General features: G+C 38.3%; 1 protein-coding gene across 1 annotated transcript; it reads right to left on the bottom strand.

The window, feature by feature from the left end:
* Positions 1-648: 648 nt before the first annotated feature.
* On the bottom strand, positions 649-22,540 carry exoc2 (exocyst complex component 2). Its single transcript, XM_066676907.1, has 28 exons — positions 22,426-22,540; positions 18,184-18,311; positions 17,529-17,705; positions 17,128-17,254; positions 16,259-16,372; positions 15,994-16,118; positions 14,364-14,444; positions 13,547-13,692; positions 13,035-13,116; positions 12,617-12,719; positions 12,384-12,502; positions 11,186-11,299; positions 10,708-10,832; positions 10,546-10,614; positions 9,341-9,498; positions 8,954-9,075; positions 8,443-8,504; positions 8,271-8,351; positions 8,030-8,089; positions 7,758-7,819; positions 7,600-7,666; positions 6,368-6,484; positions 5,200-5,341; positions 2,757-2,812; positions 2,216-2,338; positions 2,058-2,119; positions 1,054-1,113; positions 649-928 (listed from the first exon to the last, which is right to left on the bottom strand). The coding sequence occupies exons 2-28, from the start codon at positions 18,299-18,301 to the stop codon at positions 835-837; spliced, it is 2,766 nt and encodes a 921-aa protein (XP_066533004.1). The 5' UTR covers positions 18,302-18,311; positions 22,426-22,540; the 3' UTR covers positions 649-834.
* Between the last annotated feature and the right edge of the window lie 812 nt (positions 22,541-23,352).

Below are 23,352 nucleotides of genomic sequence, written 5' to 3'. Positions count from 1 at the left end.
AGGCAATGAAAATACCTGTAAGGCCACCATGCCACCCACTGCACTCGAACACACATCTATAAAATATGTTACAGTCAATGTTATTGCTGGAGCATTCAGAACTAATTTAATTTAACCAAATCTTTAGTCATTGCCTTAGAATTTGATGCCATTTTCATACACATTATCCTCAATTTATCATTTTTAAAGTGAGAGGTTATATGTTTTCCCTTTAGTCCATGCATAGTGTTTGAAACTTGAATAGAGCCAATACTGATGAGATAGGTTTCCAGTTATGTACGGAAACATTATCATAAACTGTTTCTGAGTCAGTTATTCAAGGTTCAAGGTTTGTACATCCATACTGTTATGTTCTCATTTTAAATCATCACTCTTTGAACATTAACAGACACAAATCTTGCCTACTCAGGAGCTGCAAGGTGTGTCCCTTACTGTTTAACAGCAGACAGGGTGTGTGCACTCATGTCTGGGGTGGGGATGGGCATGGTGCCTGAATGAAGGTGTAATATATAGAATAGTCTTAATCATGCGCTGTTAACTTGCCCCATCTGTTTCCTTCTATTTCACACCCAATCTATTAACAAACATTGTTAACAGACCGTTAGTCTATAAATGTGAATAACAAACGCAAGATGTTTCTCAGGTTTTGATTCCTTTAATATATTACAGTTCATCAGTTGCTTGTAGTGATATTTCATTTTTAGTAATGAAGAACAGGACCAATACAATTTAAGGGAGCGATAATCATTTCCAAGAAAATATGAACATACACAAACACACAACAGAAACAGTTAGTAATAGTCTAATGCTCTGCAGGTACAGTGTATGTATGGCTTATCTTTTGATAGGTTGAACAGAGGAGGGCTGGAAGCAGGTGAGCTGAAACTGCATGCTGCTTTTAAACTTGTTCAGCAATTCTTCCAGGAGCCTGTGAGATACGAAGGGGGAAAAATAAGCACGAGAATAAAGTAAGAAGTGTTACTTTCAAAATGAGGCAAAGGACTATTTTATTTTTGATTGTAGTTCATAAAGATGTTTAAAACTCAGACTCACTTCTTGTCAGCTCCGCTTTGAAGTGGTGGTAAAGCCTCCAGGGCTTGTTTAAAGCTGGCACTGCACAAAAATAATCATCATCAACATCAGCATTATAATATCTAGTATGATTTTGCCTGTAATAATAATAAAAAGGTATGGAACCAGTTCATATTTTATTGCATATTCTTTTAGAACCTGCCACATCTTTTCCATATTCTGAATAATTTACTCAAGCAGCTTTATCAGGAGCCAGCTGGAATACTTTTCAGAAACAGAGCTGACGAAGACACAAACATAAAGCTGTTTTGAAGATGTGATGCGGAGAAATCTTACTGGAAACTCAGAAGTTAAGCATTATCTAAACTGCAGACTCACTGACGTGCAGAGGGATGTGTGGCACCTAAGTCCTTCTGAACTCCACAATCATCACGTCGTGCTGATGTTCAGAGAGAGATTATTGTCCTTACACCAGCACTCCTGCTGTCACAACTATCACTAGGCTCTCTCTCTTATGTGACTGGAAAAGAGCCCACAACTGTAGTAGCATTCGATAATAGGGTTGCTGCGTTGAGGTTTATATGTAGGTGTGATAGTGGGGGTCCAGTAAACCAGCCTCTCAAAGCACTTCATATCAATGAGGGTGAATGCAACAGGGCGGTAGTCATTAAAGCAAGTGACTGAGAACTACTTTGTCACTGGGCCTGTGCCGTGACAGCAGATGGACACACTCACTGAGCACATGTCCAGGGTTGTTGTCAGGGCTGGCAGATTTGCATGGATTCCCCTACATGTACTGAAGCCTTGAACTGAAACCTGTTGCTTGTATAATTGTACTATTTTAACCGTATTATTACCACCATCATCATGACATCATAATCAACACTTTGGAGCAGAGCATACGTTTTCACTACAACTGCAAATACATATGAGGCATTAACACATTTAGTGCATGCAGGATTCTTAATGAAAAAAATGAAACGATTCTTAATGAAAATATATAAATATATATCTGGACGACTCACAGACTGTCTGAGGTCAGATAAGCAGCTACAGAGTCCTTTAGTGCACAAATCTCCAGACGTGCCTGAACAAAAAGCAAATCAGAGAATGTAAGAGAAATCCTGGGTGTTCAAAAACGTATCAAAGTGTGTGTCATTGCAATGTGTATTTGATTCTCTACCTGCAGAGCCCCATTTTTGCTAAATGATGACACACACTGCATAAGGCGACTCAACTCTTCAGACACAGATTCAATAATCCTTGACAACACACGAGAAACCAGCTCTTTAGAAACTGTGAACACCTGGTGAGGACAAAGTATCAGCAATGTTAGAGAAACAAGAAAAAAGAAAGATGGAACCAAATAAGCAATTAAAACATACACAAATAACATATACTTGAATAATGAGGTGCTGCACATGCATATTTCTTTTTCAGAAATAGAAAAAAAACAATGATTTAATCTCTGATTAAAACTGATGCTAAATTATCAGGTATATTTATACAGTTTGGTTGAGTACAATGAGACAGTATCAGCTTAGAAAGTAAAAATGTTTTGCTGTTCTAAACTGTTATTCCTAACTGGTGATTTTTACTGCAGGCTAGACAAGACAGTCACACCCTTTAGCTTATTCATAGCAGTACTGGATGAAGTTCAGTGATAAAAGTAACGAAATTATTGCTGAGGCAGATCAAGAATAAGAGAAGGTTTCATAACTTACTTCAGCATGAACTGAGATGATGCTAACCAAGGCCTCTTTCAAGTAACTCCGCACACCTAACCAAGTAAGAAAGAAGAAAAAATGGAGAAGGGGTCAAAGTGGAACATGCAACAAGAGAGTGTGAATTTGAGTGATGAAAGAAAAAACTGCCAAGAGGTGAAAGTAGCCAACTATCATTATTAAACCTGCATTATTCAGCATGCATGCAAATGAATAAACACAATAATAATTATAATTTGATTAATCAAACATGCAAAACAGTTCAAAGTGTTGTACATAGAATTAAATGTCAAAACATATTATGAAAAATACAAACAAAAAGCAAAACAAAAAAAAAAAAACACAACAAAATCGGAGTGATCATATTATGATGCTTAGAAACCAGGGCCTTTCTTCTTTTCTTAACATGTGGACTGTGTGTTTAAAAAAAAACCAAAAAAAAAAACAGCGGCTCCATATCAACCTCACAAAAACCCCGGAATTGTGTGTGTGTGTGTGTGTGTGTGTGTGTGTGTGTGTGTGTGTGTGTATCTGGTCTAGCCATAGTTTAAAACTAAATGTTTGTTGGTGGCGAGTTATAAATATCTTTATTAAATCTGGAATGCCTGAGCTTGATCTAATTTTCCAAATGAAAATCAAGTATTTAAATTACTGTTCTCTACTGTATAATGGGGGAAGTGTTTCAAATACAGACATTGGGCATTATTTATGATTTGGATCAGACTGGGTTCTGCAATCAGATTTTCAGTCTGATCAGAAGCCTTCTTAACTGTCACAATTCTTCCTGAGAGAAATGTATTTCTCTGACAAACCCTGCAAATTACATTTCTAAGGCCACTAAATGTTTAGCAGGATTTTTAAAAGACAGTAGTTTATTCCATATTAAATATTACATAATGAAACTGAAAGGGAGGGTAATAAGCAGAAGTGAGAAATCACATTTAAAGTAATAGTGTGTTGCTGTGTATACCTAAAAATTTTCCATCACCTCTCTTGAGGACCTTGTTCTTTTTTGAGAAATGTGCATGAAATGTGTAAAAAAAAACCCAGACCAGACAAGTGAAAAGGATGTGAGTAATGGATTTCTTAAGACAAATAAAAAAAGATATTGTCTAGTTTCCTTGATGTGTACATACGCTTCAGTACACTCGCACCTGTGCATACATTTCAAACCAAAAGTATACATACACCAAACCTATAGATATTCAAAGTCCGTTTTTCCACAACTTCACACATTTTATGTCCCAATGCCTCTCATGTGTTGAAGTAGGCATGTACAATTTCAAAATAATAGCTAGATGTTTAATTTATATAAGGTTTTATTTACTGTATTAACATTTCAATAGATCGGATGTTCACATACACTGTACATAAACATACACATCACACACATATCAGTATCTGATGGCTGGGCCTATCCATTTTTTAACCTGAATTAAAGGCTTAGGGTGTCCTTGCAAAAGCTCCTCACAATAATCTTCTAGAAATCTGGCCCATGTAGTTTAAGAAAGTTTGCTAGCTTTCTTGCTTGAATGTGCTTTTTCATTTCAGCCCACAAATTATCTTTTGTGATGGTCACTACAGTCATCTCACCTTGTTGAACTTGAGCTATTTTGTCTCAAATTTGAAAGGATTATTTTGATCAATGTCCTGCCGGAAGAACCATGTGAGAACAAGTTTGGTTTTCAGACGGATGCCCTAAAGTTTTGCTGCAGTATTTCTGAATAAGCCTCATTTTTCATGTTTCCATCTAGGGTGAGTCAAACGTCCCAGGACCCCCTTTATCGGAATACCCCAGCAAGGAATAGGTGACGGGGCCTATCTTTTAGGCTGTGTCCGGCACATGGCCGCCATTTTGAAAGCCACCATATTAGGTCAAGGTAAAGTTTTTCCAGTGGAAGGTCATGTAGCATATCAAAGAAATAAAAGGGTGTCCTGCGACTTTTGACTCACCCTACATTGTGAAGAGCACTTTCCTAGCAAAACAGCTTCATTACATGATGAAGCCATCCACAACACTTCACAGCTGGGATGTTGTTCTTTGGATTAAATGGTGGATATACCTGATCCTTTTATATATATTGCTCCTAACCTCACAATTGTTTCCTGAGGTCTTGAGTTGCTGGACTCTTCCCAATGCATCAAAATCTAGATATGCCTCTGGTTGTAAAAGGAGGCTCCTAAATAAACATGTAAATGTTTGAACCACAGAAAACTGATGGCATGACTTAAAGTTGAAGTCAACTGGTCTTTAATCATACTTGATCCCTGATACTTGATCCCTGAACAAAATATATAGCCTAATGACCTGCCAAAATAAGCATATGTTTGACATGAAATGTTTATTGTAGTTGTATGACATGTAATGATTGGGTTTGAAAGCCTTTGGCCTAGATGACTGCAAATGTTTTGCCTGTAATGTTCCTGCGCAGTTAAGCAGTACCTGTAGGTGGTAGACAGTCTTTCCAGTCAAAGTAGCCAGCATAGATTCCTGGTTCCAAAGAGCCTACAATAGGATCTGACTTCTTCTCAATATATGACTCAAATAGATGCTCATCCAAATCACGAATTGACTCTCTGCTTACCTGCAGTCCATGGAGACACAAACAAAACATACAGCAGTCATTTATGGTCATTTATGCCTTTCTCCTAATAATGCTCCTTAATGATTTATCTGACTCTCATTTCTTGTCACTAAAAAAAAAATTTACATTACCCACCACACACACACAAGAGTTTAACTGCAGGGAAATCTTTTAATCTTCTAGACTTTTGATAAGTCATATAAGACATAAAAAGGTATTTATTACTAAGTGTCAAACAATTTATTTGCCATTTTACATGCCTTTTTGACAAACTGCTAATTACTAATCAAAGAATACCCAGAATTCAGAAGCTGTAACAGAGACCTGGCTGTGAATCAGAAACCACAATCAAAACAGATAGTGTGTTTTGGTTTCTTGTCTCTGGCTGCAGACATGTTTGACTGACTCTTTTATTTCAATCAAACATCCATTTTTACACCAATAAAACTTGACAAACATCTCTATAGGTAATGTAGTAAGTATATAGGCTTGCTTTGTTTTTTTAATCTTTCTCAAATGCTATTTAACTCTTTGTTACATAACAAAGTACTTCTCATCACTACCAAACACTGAATGTTGTTGCAACATGACCTGCAAATCAACTAAGACAGTTCTAATTTAATTTGTTCTCTGTCCATCAAATATTCATAGTTGGCGTATTTTGTATTATGTATTTAACAAGTGTGTCTATACTTTTAAAAAATACTGTGATGTATAGAATTTCATAAAAAAAAAAACCTTTCCTGGAACTTCACTAGAAGAATAGCCCATTTCTTTGTGAGTAACTATGTAATAGGGCAAGATAATTTTGTGGGTGTTAGTATGTATTTGTGTGACTAACAAAGGTCACTGAACAGCACTTTAATCACAAGCTCTGCCGTGAAAACTCTGTTACTTCTCTGAAGCCTGGTCATGAGTCACACATTTACAAAATCTTCTCCTTCACACAGAGACACACATGCCCTCACACACCTTGTACAACATTTGTAAAGGTGAGAGTGTGTGCACGTGTGTGTGTGCTCTTACCCTGATGATTTTATCAGCTGTTGTGAAGCCGTGCTTCTCGAGGTGCTCGGCAAGGTTGAGGAAGGTGTGCCTTTCCAAATACTGACAGTTACTGAGAATGATGAGGAGACGTTGCTCCTACAAAGACACAGACATTTGTAAAGCAGCTGATACACCTACACAAAACACTTACAAATGTCTTTAGTAAACACTCTGCAGGTTATGTGCGTGAGTGACAGTGCGAGAATGGCAATAAGGGAGCTGACTGAGAAGCCTGTGTTAGAAATCAGATCTTACAAGCAGGTGAGTCATTAAGCAAGCAATAAAGGGGTCCAGGTTGAGTAAGAGACTGAAAGAGTCAATGTGTGAGTGAAAGCACAGAGAAACAGAGGGGAAATCAATGGCTCTTTCACAGCAAGAAAGGGAAAGCCCCATGTGAACTGCAGCACAGTCCCATTTCATTCTGACCTCAGTCTCTAAAACTATGCTTCACTCTCGACAATGAACAAGGGAATGCAAAAGTAAAGTTAGCTCGGCTTGATACTGTAAAATTGTATGCAACCACATCAAATACATTAATTATGCAACTGCACCTTATATGAAATTAAACTGCACTTAATTTGCATAACATAAAACATCTAAGAACTCCTCTGCAACTTGTAAGAAACTTCACCAACATCAGTCCCAATATAGACACTTAAACACAGTAATATTACTAATAACACAAGAGACTACTGACAGCATGAAGCAACCTCTTGCCACTAATAAGTTACACATGCATGCGCACCAGTAGATGGAGTTCAACTGAAATATGTCACACGAGGGAAGCAGTACATAAAATGCTAACTGCAAAATCAGCAGTGCCAGAATATATTTTGGTGACATTAGCAGTCAGAATGTCTGTGCTTTAAATTCAGTTAAACTACACCAGAGTACAGCACGTTTTTGAAGCTCTGAAACCATTGTAAAATTATCCATTAAAGCCTAGCATTTGTGAGACTGTCTATACCAAAAAACAATGTTTAAACTTAGAGTGTGCCTATTACATCAGAGATAGGGCCAATATTGGTACAGATATATGTAGATACTTGGGGAAGGCAACTAGAAAGGGAAAAGTGGTATCAGTTGCATAAAGCTAATGTTAACTGCAGCTGTGAAATAAAGTATGTAAATGTACCTTTTTTATTTTCTACTACAAAAAAATGTAAAAAATAAAAAAAATATAGATGTAAGTTGGACAAAACAAATCTTACCAGCGGTGGACTGAAGTCTTCGTGAACACTTCCAAACACGTCAGGTGATGTCATGTCCACTGACAAACTAAAGATCAAAGACGCTTTACCACAACACAAACACAGATATGTTGGAACACTCTTTCTCACTCCTGCTTGTTCTCACATACTGTACTTACTGGGATGTATCGATGACTCCATCTGTTTTTGTGCTCAGATGTTCCAGACATTTGATGAAAGCCTAATAATAAAGAATATGAAAATGAGAATTGTCAAATATGCAAAAGAAGAGCCATACAATGCTCATGGGAATACCCATTATTCACTTATCACCAAGTCGATATTCTTAGATCACAAAAAGCAGGCTGTACTCATTCATACTTTTGTACCATATCACAAAACAATCTCAGACTCTTGTGAAGAAACAGTCTTCTTCTCATATACTCAGTACCTTCATGATGCCCACAAACAGTTTACAAGCCTCATCTTGAGCCACCTCCTGTTGAAAAACCTGAGGGAGAAAAAGAGAGAGTGTCAAATGTAATATATAACTGTTCCAATATGTTAAGCTCTAAAATAGTTTACAATGACACTAATTTCTGTTCACTGTAAACGACAAACTTTCACAAAATTTCAACAAAGGTGCAACCTGACCAGGGTTTTTCAGTTGAGATATGAAGAGTGAATCTTACATTAACCTCTCCAGGCTTGCACTCCATGGGCTCTTTGAGAGACTGCAGCATCTGCACCATACACTGCTCAAATTGTGCTGGCTGAAACACATAAGCACTGTATAATAACCCTTCCATGCAGGCATTAATATATGCTTTATTATGATTATTGCAACATAAAACTCAGGGGTACCAGTGATGTGATTCCCTCATTATCAACAATCCAGTCTTCTTTCTCTGGAAGTCTCTTCACATCTGGACAATAAACATGATCACTAATCTCATACAGAGCAAATAAATGTTTAAAGCATTTGCTAATTATTGGGTTGTCTAATGGAAGATCTAGGGATACATAAAATACCATCTATGAACTTGGCAACTGGGCCGATAAAAACAATTCCCAAACTCATAGATTGTATTTTTATGGATCCCTAGGTTTTCTCGTATTTCTCAGTAGAAGGGATAATAATACAGAGCACTGGCAACTAAATTTCAGTGTTTCTTAGATACATGACACATTACACGATACAGCAGGGTAATCCCCATGCTCAGAACTTTCCAGATGCTGCTCATTTACAGGCAATGCAAATCTTATTATCTACCACCCTCTGCTGGCCTTTACATCTAAAGCGAGACTATTTTAATGACACGGTTTACCCAGTATAATAAGGCTTTATGTTTTCACATCTACAACTGTATCTCACCCTCTGCAGTTTGTTTCAGTGTGGTCAGCAAGCAGTGTGCACGCAGGTCCAGCAGCAGGTCCTGAATAACCTGCAGCAGGTCATTGGGAATCTCTAGAGCTGAGAGAGCTTCATGACTTAGCCTATGAGACAGAGAGAATGAGAGTGAGAGAAAGAGAGAGAGTGCAAGAGGTCAATCCAGTTTTGAGTAGAAACATAAACTTAAATGTTTCTAATTAAACATTTGTACATTATTACATTACTATCTAATTACATTATTATCTAATTACAACAATTGTAATTAAACATAAACTCCCCTTTCTGCTCCATTTCTCTATAACCAACACATACAAGCACAGAACCCAAAAACTCTTCTTCTAATCTTCTAATGTCGGTCTGTCTTCTCACCTGACAGTGTGTATGACCTGTGTGAGCCAGGTTCCGGTGAGGATGGTCTTTGTGTCCCACCCTCCATAGAGGTGCCTCTGTTTTTCAGGGAGAGTGGAGGGCAATAGAGCCCCACGCACCAGCTGCACTAAATGCCGTGTCACCTCCTCAATCATGCCCTACACACACACACACACAAATACAAATGTGAATGTTAATTATACAATATTCTTCAATTAGGAATGTCAAATATGGATAGGCAATATGCTTGTTGCAATAGTTGTCTGAACAGGTGGCACGGTGGTGCAGCAGGTAGTGTCGCTGTCACACAGCTCCAGGGACCTGGAGGTTGTGGGTTCTAGTCCCACTCCAGGTGACTGTCTATGAGGAGTTTGGTGTGTTCTCCCCGTGTCCGCGTGGGTTTCCTCTGGGTGCTCCGGTCCCACAGTCCAAAAACACATGTTGGAAGGTGGACTGGTGACTCAAAAGTGTTCATAGGTGTGAGTGAATATATGTGTGTGTGTCGCCCTGTGAAGGACTATGAAGGACACCCTCCCAGTGATTCTGGGTAGGTTCTGGACCCACTGGGTCGCGGTGGGTCCAGAACCTACCTGGAATCATTGGGCGCAAGGCAGGAATACACCCTGGAGGGGGTGCCAGTCCTTCACAGGGCAACACAGACACATACACACACACATTCACTCACACACTCGGACACTTTTGAGTCGCCAATCCACCTACCAACGTGTGTTTTTGGACCGTGGGAAGAAACTGGAGCACCCGGAGGAAACCCACACAGACACAGGGAGAACACACCAACTCCTCACAGACAGTCAGCCGGAGCGGGAATCGAACCCACAACCTCCAGACCCCTGGAGCGGTGACTGCAACACTACCTGCTGCACCACCGTGCTAAAAATATTAATAAAACAAATATACTTTCTTTGTGAAGTTGCAAGAAAATAATGGGCACCTTTCATTGGGATAATACTATTACTGAATCCTGAAATTCTATGCATGCACTGTTATGACTGGACAATTGTACTGTCTGGCCTTTTTTAAAACAATGACTCAGTATTATTTCTAACAAATCCAAAACTGTCGAAGATATTACATAGATATTGTTAAATGTGCTCAGTTTCAACATTCTTTTCAAATGAAGTAATGTCTGGTATTTGTCCACACATGCAGCACATGCAGCACATTAAACCAAGAGTGTAACACACCTTAAAGTCATTCTGTCTCTGTCTGGCATTCTTCTTTAGCTTCTCCACCTGGCCTGACTTCTCCCCAGTCTGTCAAAAACCATATGATCAAAAACCAAGCTTTTATGTCAACAAATAAATGTGATCACTCTTACTTTAATGAATGAGTGCATTTGTTCATACCTCACTAAACAAACTGCCATTTACATAGGAGATCCAAAGTTTCCAGAAGTTTGGCAGCTGGCTAATGACCACATCCGAAAGCTTCTCCACAAACCTCACCTGCTGAGGGCTTTTATAGCGCCAGGCTTAAATGAAAAATCACATATATCACAAATATCACTTATACTCCTGAAGCAAAGTTGATAATCATATGTAACAAAGCTGTAAAAATGAAAATCTTGTTATTCAAATGGTTCACTTTGTTTAATTATTATAATTAATAGTTTAATTATAACCCATAATTATTAAAGGGTTTAACCCTTTAATCCAGGATTTCTTGGGCTCTTTATTTACATAATGAATAAAATTATAATTTTATTTGAGAGATCATGATGCATCAATCTGTTTCCTAAATAACAGCAAATCACTGTCATTTCACAGATATCAGTTTCTGGGTTGTGTTTAATCTATACTTGGTAAATGTGTGAAAGTTCCTCACAGTCATCTCTGGGTGTCTGGAAGCTGCTGCCTCTCCTTTGAGATGCTGTGTGACTGATCCTGCTCAAAGCAGATGAGCGAAGCTCTCCATCCTGCTCCAACACTCCACCACTGACTGTGACATAGATGAAAACATAAACAGAATCAAGCATAGAATGACAATGCGTGCTTGATTAACAAATAAAACTTTTGATTGAGAGGAATAAATGTGACATAGACGCCATGTCTTTTCTGTAGCAGTAGATGGCGCTAAAGGAATAAGATTCATTATGTTGTCATTTTTGGTTTCATACTGTAAAACTCTGCTGTCAAAAGACCATGATGCGATATCAGAAGCACAACAATAAGGCAATACTCAAAAACTCACATAAAGCTACACTCATCCATCCCAAGCTCTATAAAAACGGAAACATTTGCACTAGGGGTGATTGTGGTGTCCCATGTCTTCAACGATTTTCTCACACTCACAGACTCTTTCCATTTTCCTGTGTCATATACTTTTTTTTAATTTTAATTGGTCCCAGTGTCCCTTAACTGTTCATTATGGCTTTCTCTCTTTCTCCATCTCTGCTGCACACTGTTGCTCCCTCTAAGTTTCTCAGACATTCTCTGTCAAACCCTGATCATTACCCTCCCCCAATACCCTGTGGAGCCGAGCACTTCCTGTTCTCTGTGGGGTCATGACTAGACCACACATGTGCTGCTTTCTGTCTAAACACAGGCTAACACACAAGGGCACGTAACATTCTCCTACGCATACCGTCCACTTAGACATACCACCCGCAAGGGAGCAGAGATACCACTACATCTGTAAACTGTACAGTGTGCCGATGCAAATCAGGGACATAGTTTCAATTATTCAAACATCCCACTGGACACTTGAAGACTAAGACAAAGAGCAAGAACAGGGCCATTAAAAATGACAGGAAAATCTGAACCTAGAGGAACACTGTAAATACTATTCCTGATTTTTAACACATAGAATCAAAACTTTAGATGAATATGTGGGGCTCAGTTTGTGACAAACTGGAGGAAATCTCATTACAAAAGTCCCACTGAACTTCCACTTATATTAGACCCCAATGCCTGTTCTTTGAGTGGTCATACAACAAATGTAGTGTGACATCATGTTGAATTTCGCATGCTTAGAATGCTACACAAATAGCAAACATCTAGTTTGTGTGTGTGTGTGTGTGTACCTCTCTGCTCTTTGATGAAGTCCTCCTTACAGTTATGCATAAGCTGCAATATCCACTTGTGTTGTGCCACGATACATTGCCACGCTGGGTCCCCTGGAGCATGCAGGTCTGACAGGTACCTATGAAGTAGACATACCTCTCTAAAGTTTATCTGCCACTTTTTTTTAGAGTTGTTTAAAAACTATATTATGTAACTCCATAGAAAGATACACACGCTTATGCACGTTCAGTACCTGATATAACGCTTCTGATCGTGAAGAGTGGAAGGTGTCTCAAGTAATTTATCCAGGAGAAGATTCCTCAGAGCACAAATACGAGTCTCCACCTCTGCATACACTGCACAAAACACAGAAATTACATGACAGGTTAGAGTCAGCATCTATGCTGATCTATGCCATTAGGTCACAGACTCCGTTATTTCAAGTGAAGCCCTTCTTCTCTTTTCAAATTGTAAAAGAATTACTAGGCATTCAATAATTAACTACAATGTTTTATAATTTACTAGTACTTCTAAAATGATGAATATGGATTCAAACACACCATATGTGTATTTAAACACTCTTAAATGAAAAAAAAAGGAAATTATTGATATGATGCAGTTTGTTACTATTGTCTAATAGGTGAATATTAAAGGATATTAGGTTTATATACCTTTTTTGAAGACTGGAACCTCTGTGTTCCCAAACAGGGACTTGGCTTTCTCATAGTCATTTATGACCACATCATAATCTCCCTGTCAGGGGGGACAGGACGACGGGGAGAGAGAGGGAGTGTGAGGGAGAGAAAGAGGGAGAGAATTGTAATTAAAGGTAATTACTCTATTATTACTTTTAAAATAATCCTCTCATCTTTAGTTATTCAAAAAACTGGCACCGGTTGAAGTGAATACACAGACACAACGCTCATTCGTATTATGTTTATATTTTCAGTAGCATATCTTTGCTGTCATTTATGTGCATTTTATCATTTGTTAAATGCATTAACTTTGTATAATAATAATTCTATGATGAAAAGAGCAGTAGAAATGATCTAAAAGGTAAACTTATTATGAATGTGTTTGTTTTTTCTCCTGCAGTGTTACTTTTTGATGAGGTGAGGCTTTGTTGAGAGAGTGAAGATATGTGACCCTTCAAAGTGTGTAGTGTATATGGCTTACACACTACCTTCTGTATGTTGCGCTCAATGTTGAGTGGCAGGTTAAAGAGGAATTTGAAACGTTGCAGGACATTAAGTGCATTGCGTGTGGAGTCGGCTTTATCCTTTCGACCCAGAACCTCCTGAAACAAAGTGTCAGCTGTGTCACTTGCCCCTGAGTAAGAGAGAAAGACAAAGAGACAAAGAGATTACATCAAAAAAAAGAGAGAATTAAAGAGTCTCCAGCTCTCTCACAGATGAAATCCATTCTGTCTGTCTCTTTCAGTCTGCTCTGCCTGGGTGGCCAAGGATATGCTACATGCACTAGATCAGATTCTTTTAATCAGAACAAGCCCTCTAACCACAATAAAAACACTGACCAGACTGGTCAGCCAATTATTTGCATTTTCCCCACATGCTGAGTCCTGGATTGGCTGAGAGAGTGACGGGCAGGCACTGGGAGGAAGGGGAGGGGGGTTAGAGATGAAAGCATGTCAGTGTGATTGGTTTATTTACGTGAGCTGCAGGAAATTATCGTGTTTATTGACCCACCATCACATCAGTCAAATTAACATGCAGTAGGAGAACCCTGATGGCTCTTTTCTTTCTCTTTGTCTCGCACACTTGAATGAACATAATATGCATTCACAAATGCTAAGACAAATTTCATAAATCCTACATAAATGGGTTCCTGTGTTTTTATACAAAACATTCCTTAGCGTGGCCCAAATTTATTCCTTATTGGCTGTAGGTTTTTACTTCATAAATCTGCCGTGATGAACTGGTTTGTTTGAGTGTATATGTCCATTTAAATATGTGTTTAAATAAACTATTTTATTTTCTTACTGTTGAGGACATTTTCCAAACGGCGTGTCATTGAGCCTTCGACTTTCTCTGTGCCATCTGACTCCAGCTTCTGATGAATTGCTGGAGCAGGGTAGGAGAAGAAAAAGACAAGGCAGGTAGTTCAGGGATTAATATTTAGTTAATTAACAGATTAATCTAAAAGAAAAGAGTAATGTCCGTAGCAGTAATCAGTCAGTAAATTGTACAGGAACAGAGACACTAAAGAATGCAGTTACACATTCGGCACATGTGGAAAACATGTCCAAACATTTAGTTTAATCATAATTGTGTTTAACATCTACAACGCTACCTTAAATTAATGTAATGTGTAATTAGCATTCTCATCAGCCTGGGAGTTTACAGTCAATAATCAACATTACATTAAACACATTGTTTCTGTCATTACACAAGTAATAATATTCTGAGTCGTACTCCAAGCATTGTCTGAATGTGTGTATATTTACAAAAAGTCATGAAAATGCTACTGAATGTTAACATTACCTGTTTAATATAACCTCAGGCTATTAATTAACTGACATGTCAGATAACAGGGAAACAAAAATAATGATCACGATTCTTAGTACCCATCCTCATTTGTATAGAAGAAAGAGAGAGGCACAGTGCAGCAGGCATCACAGGCACACAAAAGCATTTTCCATATGTTCTCATCAAGCATTTCCACATATGATTTCAATAGAAATCTGGTTTGCTATGTGCATTCCACACACACACACACACAACACAAACCCACACAGACAGAGTGCTGACGTCAGGATTAACCTCCAGGCCCCCGGGGTCCGGAACACTGTGTGGTTTGTTTCCTGTGTCCCTGCTCTCTGTTTTGACTCAGCCATTTCTAGTTTTGGAATATTCACTGGGAATCTGTGCAGCTTCCTTTATATGCTTTGCCACTTCCCCCTCTGCACAATGACAACCTTATTACAACCTCATCAAAACATTATTGCTGCCACGCCCCAGAGACTGCCTCATTGCTTGACCATCGTACACACACACGCTCGGCTTAAAATAGTTCTTCCTGTGTTTGACCCACGAGTGCTGACCCTTTCAAAAGACACACACAAATGCACAAGCACATTCATGCACACTCCGAACAACAGCTGTCTATTCCTTCTTTAAACACTGCTAAGTATTAAAATGAGCTTTAATAAAAATTACATTTGAGTCATTGAACATCCTCAGCTCATACCCTACTAGTCTTCATCATTAAAAACACAAATAAGAACATGGCATCACACAATGTGAGTGCTATTTCATGTTGGATTTGTTACAAATATATTTTGTTCTCTCCCATATTTGACCCAACAATTTCTGACTCTGCTAACTCTGCCTGGTATCATATCTGTGCAATCTACCAGATGTCACTGACCAAATTAATTTCCAGAGCCTGATGCTGTGTGCCTCTCTCATTAATTTTAGCTTTACACACAAATCTAAGATCCAAACTAATTCCAACACTTATATTTCATAAAGAGAGAAAATCTTATAAAGAAAAAAGGAAACAATAGCTCTCATGTGTAAAAAAAATTATCACTGGGTAAACATCAATTAAACCAACATTATGTAAAAGTCAGGAATTGCAATAAGTGAGTATGAGTGTGTCCACTAATACCAGCCAAAGCGTCCTGGGCCTCAAAGAATGTGCTGAGCCCTCCTTTCACATAAGCCAGACTGCCTTCATTCTTCTTACTCGCCTGCTTCTTCAGATTGCCAGCTGCCATACGCAACTGTTCAAAACTAGAAGAACCATCACTTGTTAGTTTGTTAAAAAAACACACACAGTTTCTACACAATAAGATTTTATCAGTTTTTTTTTGTATGTTGTCACATCCATAATTAACACAGACAGTATGGATACTAAGGTTGTGCTGACGAACCTTGTTGCAGAATGGTTCTCAATAAGGTACCAAGTGGCAGAAAAATTCTCACTGGTGAAATCTCCACTCATGCTTGGAAACATATTCTCCAGATCTTTCAATGGAACTATTGCCCTAGAAAAGACAAAGAGCATCACAGTTTGCAGGATGTAAAGCCTCATTATTACAGATATTTCTGTAATCATTTTGTTGGAATGATGCATGTTAAACTAGCAATGTTTTCAATTTATCGTCGCTGTCCGATTAAAAACATGTATCTCAATTTTTTATCTAAATATAGTCTTTTCCTGTTCCTGAAAAGTTATGTTTTTGGAGATGCATGTTTTTATTATATATGGTGTATTATTCATGTATATGAGTGTATGGTTAGAGGCAGTGACCTTAATGAGGTCATGGGAAGGAAGCCTTTCACTTCCCATCTTCCTAGGAGAGGAAATGATCAGCCTGTGACATCATTAAGGTAGAACCACAGACAGGCACAAACACTCACACACACTGTTTCTACTTTCTGCAAGACCTCCTTCCGTGTAAACAGAGCAATCCATTTGTGTAAACAAGCAGCACTGCTTTATATGTGCTTGTGTACAGAAATGTCCTGCATATGTATGTGTGCATGTGTGTGTGTGTGTGTGTGTTTGTGTGTGTGTGTGTGTGTGTGTAGAGATAAAGACAGTGCATTTGTTTATGATGACTTGATTTCTTTTTTTTTTTTTTTCGTCATTTGGTCAGTGTGTGTTTTCATTCTTAGTCATTTTAAACCTCCTGCACTTTTTAAATGGATATCTCAGTTTAATGACAAGCATAAAGACGTCACATATATTTAGCAATTTGTAAAATGCATAGTGTGTGAGCATGGATGGTTTACCCACTTGTCAATATCAATGCCCAGAGGATTTGCCGGCCGCAGAGACAATGGGGAGATGCCTTTGTTTCGATCTGTACGCATGTCATAGTAATTCATCTCATCCACCCACACAGCAGACTGGTCCAGAATACCTACACATATAAATTCACATACAAACATACCCAAAAAACAAGTACTACATCTGTAAGAAATTTTACCATAAATAATGCACTGATCCATAATGCTGGACTAGTATCTACACCAATTATACTCATGGGGTAATGATTTTGTTGCAACAAGAGACAATACAGTGTTTTCAATGTGTTTGTAGTGATTACTTGCCACTGTGAAACATAATACATGTGATTATACAGATGGTCAGTTCTACACATGCTGGTAAATGGATGAATTAAGGGTGTTTCTAACCTATCTTCTCATGTTTGAGGACTTTGAATGAGACAGTGGATGTGCCTCCTCCTCCACTCCTAGTCGTCACCACTATCTCGCCCTTGTCATCTTTGGCAGGACCAACACGACACACAATCTTACTTGCAGACATCCATTCAGCTGTCAGCAGACAGTTATGACCACAGATAGACAAACCTGAGAGAGGGATGCACGAGAGAAACACAAAGGGGCAATTACTCAAACTGCCTGATTTATACTCTACAAAACACCAGAGCTAAATTTAATTCCAAACCATATCATTCTTTATGCTAATCATTTATAAAATTGATCATGACAATTTGAATACCTTAGGTAAAAAAATACATTCAAATACTGGACAAAAATATATCACAAAAATGACATTTTTTTCTGCAAATATTAGTCCGTTTTAATTTATCGGCTGAATTAAAATACTTAAATATTTAAATATGAAATATAAAATGTTTATGTACAAATTTACAAAAAACATTTATTCTATACTTTTAGTATACATATATATATATATAAAATCACAGTAACTGTCCATAAAATTTGGCAATGCAATTTTCCATATTACTGGAAAATTCAAGATATCTAATTAAACAATCTGTGGCTTTTTACATCTGTGTTAAGTATTGATCAGTGAATATATTACCAATAAGGTCATTAGGTCCTGTGCCCAAATTTTCTCCACGAATTGTAACTTTAGTCCATGGTGTGCCCTCATTGGGTGAAATTCCAGTGACCAGAGGGGGTTGCCGGGCTCGCGACATTGTTCACACCCTACAAAGATATTAAAAATACAATGAAGTATAATGAGAACAAAAAGCATTTTGTTTAAAGTAGACAATAGTTTAAAAAAAAGATTAAAAAATTAACAAGAAGAAAAAACAAAATGTTACTATAGTTATAAATACAAAGTAAGTTATGAAACAATCCAATCACTTGTTACAATTTTTACAAATCTCATTTTCAGACACACGGTAAAATTCAATAAAACAAAACTATTTTTTAAATTTTATACTCCTGTATCTTTAACTGAAAAAAATCACAAAGAAATATTTTTTAAGTTTTCACTGAACAACTTGGCTATATTTTGTAAATATCAACAAATTGATGCCTGCAACAAACTAAAAATGTGGGTTAGGGGCTAAATAAGAGTGAATGTATTATAGAAATTTATGTCACACTGTTTTGGAGCTTTAAAACTATTAGCGTGTGAATATGAAAGATATAGAGCGTTCACTAAAGTCTCTGTTTTTGAAAGCAACAATTGGTAAATTCTCCTCGGTTTATGCCAAACATCATTAGACAATTCACAAATCGTTTACACATGACATTTTTCTAAGAGACTGAAATACTCCCAGCAACATTAGAAAACATATCCCAGCTTTAATACATTAACATATTTACAGTACAAGACTTGTCAATGACCTATGAGGGCCACAAATAAAATAATTGTTCCGTAATATGTTCAATTAATTGTGAAATTGGTTTACAGTCACATCGCCGAGCACTACGTGCTACAGTGAGAAATATAGCCAAAAGGGATTCTGAGTACTTCAAAAGACTGTTGTCACGTAACAGAATCCACCACCGCATCAAGAAATGCCACCTGAAATTCTTCCACACAAAGAGAAAGCCATGTATCAGTTTCGTACTAAAGTGCTAACGGGTTCCCTCATTCTTAGTCTCATCACTAATACTCCAAAAGACAGTGGTCAGGAGAGTCCATGTTTTAGTTTGTTTCATGAAAAATATGCGGTGTTTCCTATGCTAAAAAACTGTTATCAGCAGTATGTTCAAATGCAGCTCTCATGGCATGAGGGTGCAGCATATGTGAGAAGTTTCCATTGATGTGGAGAACATTGAGATTTTAGAGAGACAAACTGAGAGTTGCCATCCAGATGAATTTTCAGAGGACATTCCATGGTTATTTCAGCATTATGTCATATTTCCAATTTCTAATCTGAGGTAAGCAAAACAAAACATCCTGATCTGAAAGTGAACTAGCCTATCAGTGTATTCAGCTCTGCAGAAGCACCTACAACAAAGTCAGCCAACACTCCCAGCACTAATACAACAACACAGAAGAAACCACCACAGACTACAACAAATAAATATGTCTGTCCGGCCCCTGCTCTGTGGGCGTCTAAGTGTGTGTGTGTGTGTGTGTGTGTAAGCAGAGTGCAGCACCATGCACTGATCCAACTCCAGCAGTGTTTCATTCTATGAATTCATTTATATTTATTTTTTCTCCAGGCCATTGGAGACTGTGGGGTTCCATCTGATCACAGTGGTGTGTTTGGGTGTGTGTGGTCTTATGTATTGTCACAAGGGAGAAGAAGTGAGCAAGAGGAGCCTCTTCCAGTCTATCCCATTACCAACAAGCAAATTAGACATTTTAGTTAATGATGAACTAACGCCAAGCAAAGTATCCAACCATATTTCAAACAGTGAAGAGTCTACTCTGCTAGTAGTGATTAGGCTTTTTACAATGGTATGGTTTGTCACAGTGCTGACTTTTATAATGCAATTCCGTCTTTGTGACTCAAAGCTGAGTTCTCTTTTTCTCTAATGTTCATTAGTAACCTGAGCAGGTTTTCTTGCATTTATCCACACAGGAATCACAGCCTACAGTTTGCAGTTAAAATCTTTATTTAACACATGCTGATTCTGCCACATTTCTGCATTACTCTGTATTACACTGCATTAATGTGACAAACATCCATCCATCCATTATCTGTAACCCTTATCCAGTTCAGGGTCATGGTGGGTCCAGAGCCTACCTGGAATCATTGGGCGCAAGGTGGGAATACACCCTGGAGGGGGCACCAGTCCTTCTCAGGGCAACACACACACTTACACATTCACACCTACGGTCACTTTTGAGTCGTCAATCCACCTACCAACGTGTGTTTTTGGACTGTGGGAGAAAACACTCTAAATAAATCATACAACTTATATTCAACTACTGATGGCTCTTTAACAACTCAGGCACATAAAAGTTAAAGATTAGCAGGGCACACATCAGATGCACCTCCCAAATGGGCATGTCATTCTCAAAATATATCCTCAAATGCAGCAGCTTTTTTTCTTCAGAAAGTGCTCCTGTCAAACAATGAAACCCATGAACTACACTTTTTAAAACTACAGTGACCTAAAATTTTAAATTCTTATAACTGAGGATATACATACAGAATTAAATTGTTTTTCTTCTGCTCTATTCAATACAGAGTTATGCATAAAAGACAAAACATATTCTCTCAAAAAAACAAAGAAAAAAAACTCAAAAGCATGCTTAAAAATGCTGTCATATATTAAAATAAATGCATTAGTTATGAGTTAGTGTTGGCTGTAATATATTGTCTTATTTTATTAAATCTTTGCTTAAATCTGTGATGCTGTGAAACCATTATATTTATGAGTGGCTTTAAATGAGTGGCTGTAAAAATGTCAAATTACTAATTAAAAAATAAGTAAGAAAATTAACCTATGAACATAGGTTCAAATCCATGACTGAAGTGCCCTTGAGCAAGGCACATAAGCCCCAAAAAGCTTCCTAGGCACAGAGATGGCTACCCGCTGCCCCAGGTGTGTGTGTTTTCACTGCTCCTAATTACTAGTGTGAGTGTGTTCACTGCCACAGATGGTTATATTTTGTTGAACAGTTGTACAATTAGGGTGGCACGGTGGCGCAGCAGGTAGTGTCGCAGTCACACAGCTCCAGGGGCCTGGAGGTTGTGGGTTCGATTCCCGCTCCGGGTGACTGTCTGTGAGGAGTTGGTGTGTTCTCCCCGTGTCTGCGTGGGTTTCCTCCCACAATCCTAAAATACATGTTGGTAGGTGGATTGATGACTCAAAAGTGTCCGTAGGTGTGAGTGAATGTGTGTGTGTCAGTGTTGCCCTGTGAAGGACTGGCGCCCCCTCCAGGGTGCCTTGCGCCCAATGATTCCAGGTAGGCTCTGGACCCACCGCGACCCTGAACTGGAGCAGTTACAGATAATGAATGAATGAGTTGTACAATTATCATAAAGCACACCACTGATCACAGACTCATGACTGATGTGTGCAGAATGCAGCAATATGAACACACAGATGTCTTTAATGTTACATTGTGGATATAGCTCTGTGTGAACCAGAGGCTCGAACCTGGGCCTAAAATGTATCCATAATATCATATCTTATGAAACCTTCAAACAGCTCTAAACCCAGTAAAGCTGGTGGGCCAGTCCTGTACTAAAAATCACGACCACATTATTTGATATGCTAGAAGATGTATCATTACAGAAATAAAAAGGAAATGCAAGGACTGCGCATTTCTGCTTTAAACCTGCTGTGTTCCAAAGACTGCTGTCTCCCCTTAAGGAGGATTCAGACTGCTAGGTTTTCTTATGTCATATAATTAGATAATAACAGCTCAGTTAAGGAGGTACGGATTAAAAACTTGTAGGATCGTAGTTAATTTGGCCAAAGAAACACTGATAACTCATTCATATTAAAATAATTTCACAGCAATTTAAACGATTGGGTGTGTCAACTCACTAACACTTTCAGAATGAAAAAGAGCTTCAGGAAAATATGTCGGAACAACAGTATGTGACTTTAAATAACGGCATGTTTATTACAACGAATAATTTCTGATTTTCTTGGCAAAAAGCTATTAGCTAGTATCGTTAACGAAGTTGTTTGCTGTTTATTGGAATTTTTCTTCCACCTTAAGCTGCGCAGCAGTGAGAATGAAACGTCAACGCCATTTAAGGTGGAACGGAATATTCCAAAAAGAAGCAGCTAAATCAGAAAGAAATCTCAAGATCCTGGTACATGCCATAATAGTTTTAAAATTAAAATTCCTTTCAATTTAACTTAACTGTCTGAGATTTAATAACAAACTCACGTATTGTTTCCTCTGTTTCACAGGGAGACGGTTTCTGCTTGTTTTGGTCGCTGGATGAACATCCGGGTCATTCGCTCTCTGGTCCCGCCCTAAGGCAAAGGCAATGATTTCGAGCCGAAGCTCAAATGGTGTGCTGCTCCCTACACAGTGCACTATATGAGTTATTTACTGCTCCCACCAAATGCACTATGTGAGTTTTTCACTGAAACAGAGTGCACTGTGTGTATTAGACTCACTGCTCCACACAGTGCACGAGTAATTCACTGCTCCCTACTTTGTGTAATATGTGAGTTATTCACTGCTCCCTACAGTGTGTACTATGTGAGTTATTCACTGCTCCCTACAGTGTGTAATATGTGAGTTATTCATTGCTCCCTACTGTGTGTACTATGTGAGTTGTTCACTGCTCCCTACAGTGTGTACTATGTGAGTTATTCACTGCTCCCTACTGTGTGAAATATGTGAGTTATTCACTGCTCCCTACAGTGTGTACTATGTGAGTTATTCACTGCTCCCTACAGTGTGTAATATGTGAGTTATTCATTGCTCCCTACTGTGTGTACTATGTGAGTTATTCACTGCTCCCTACAGTGTATACTATGTGAGTTATTCACTGCTCCCTAAAGTGTATACTATGTGAGTTATTCACTGCCCCCTACAGTGTGTAATATGTGAGTTATTCACTGCTCCCTACAGTGTATACTATGTGAGTTATTCACTGCTCCCTACAGTGTGTACTATGTGAGTTATTCACTGCTCCCTACAGTGTGTACTATGTGAGTTATTCACTGCTCCCTACAGTGTGTACTATGTGAGTTATTCACTGCTCCCTACAGCGTGTACTATGTGAGTTATTCACTGAACCCTACAGTGTGTACTATGTGAGTTATTCACTGCTCTCTACAGTGTTTACTATGTGAGTTGTTC

The sequence above is a fragment of the Hoplias malabaricus genome, chromosome 7, assembly GCF_029633855.1.
Source record: "Hoplias malabaricus isolate fHopMal1 chromosome 7, fHopMal1.hap1, whole genome shotgun sequence".
Lineage (NCBI taxonomy): Eukaryota > Metazoa > Chordata > Actinopteri > Characiformes > Erythrinidae > Hoplias > Hoplias malabaricus.
The sequence above is the reverse complement of the archived record's forward strand: the minus strand, read 5'-3'. Positions and strand labels throughout refer to the sequence as shown.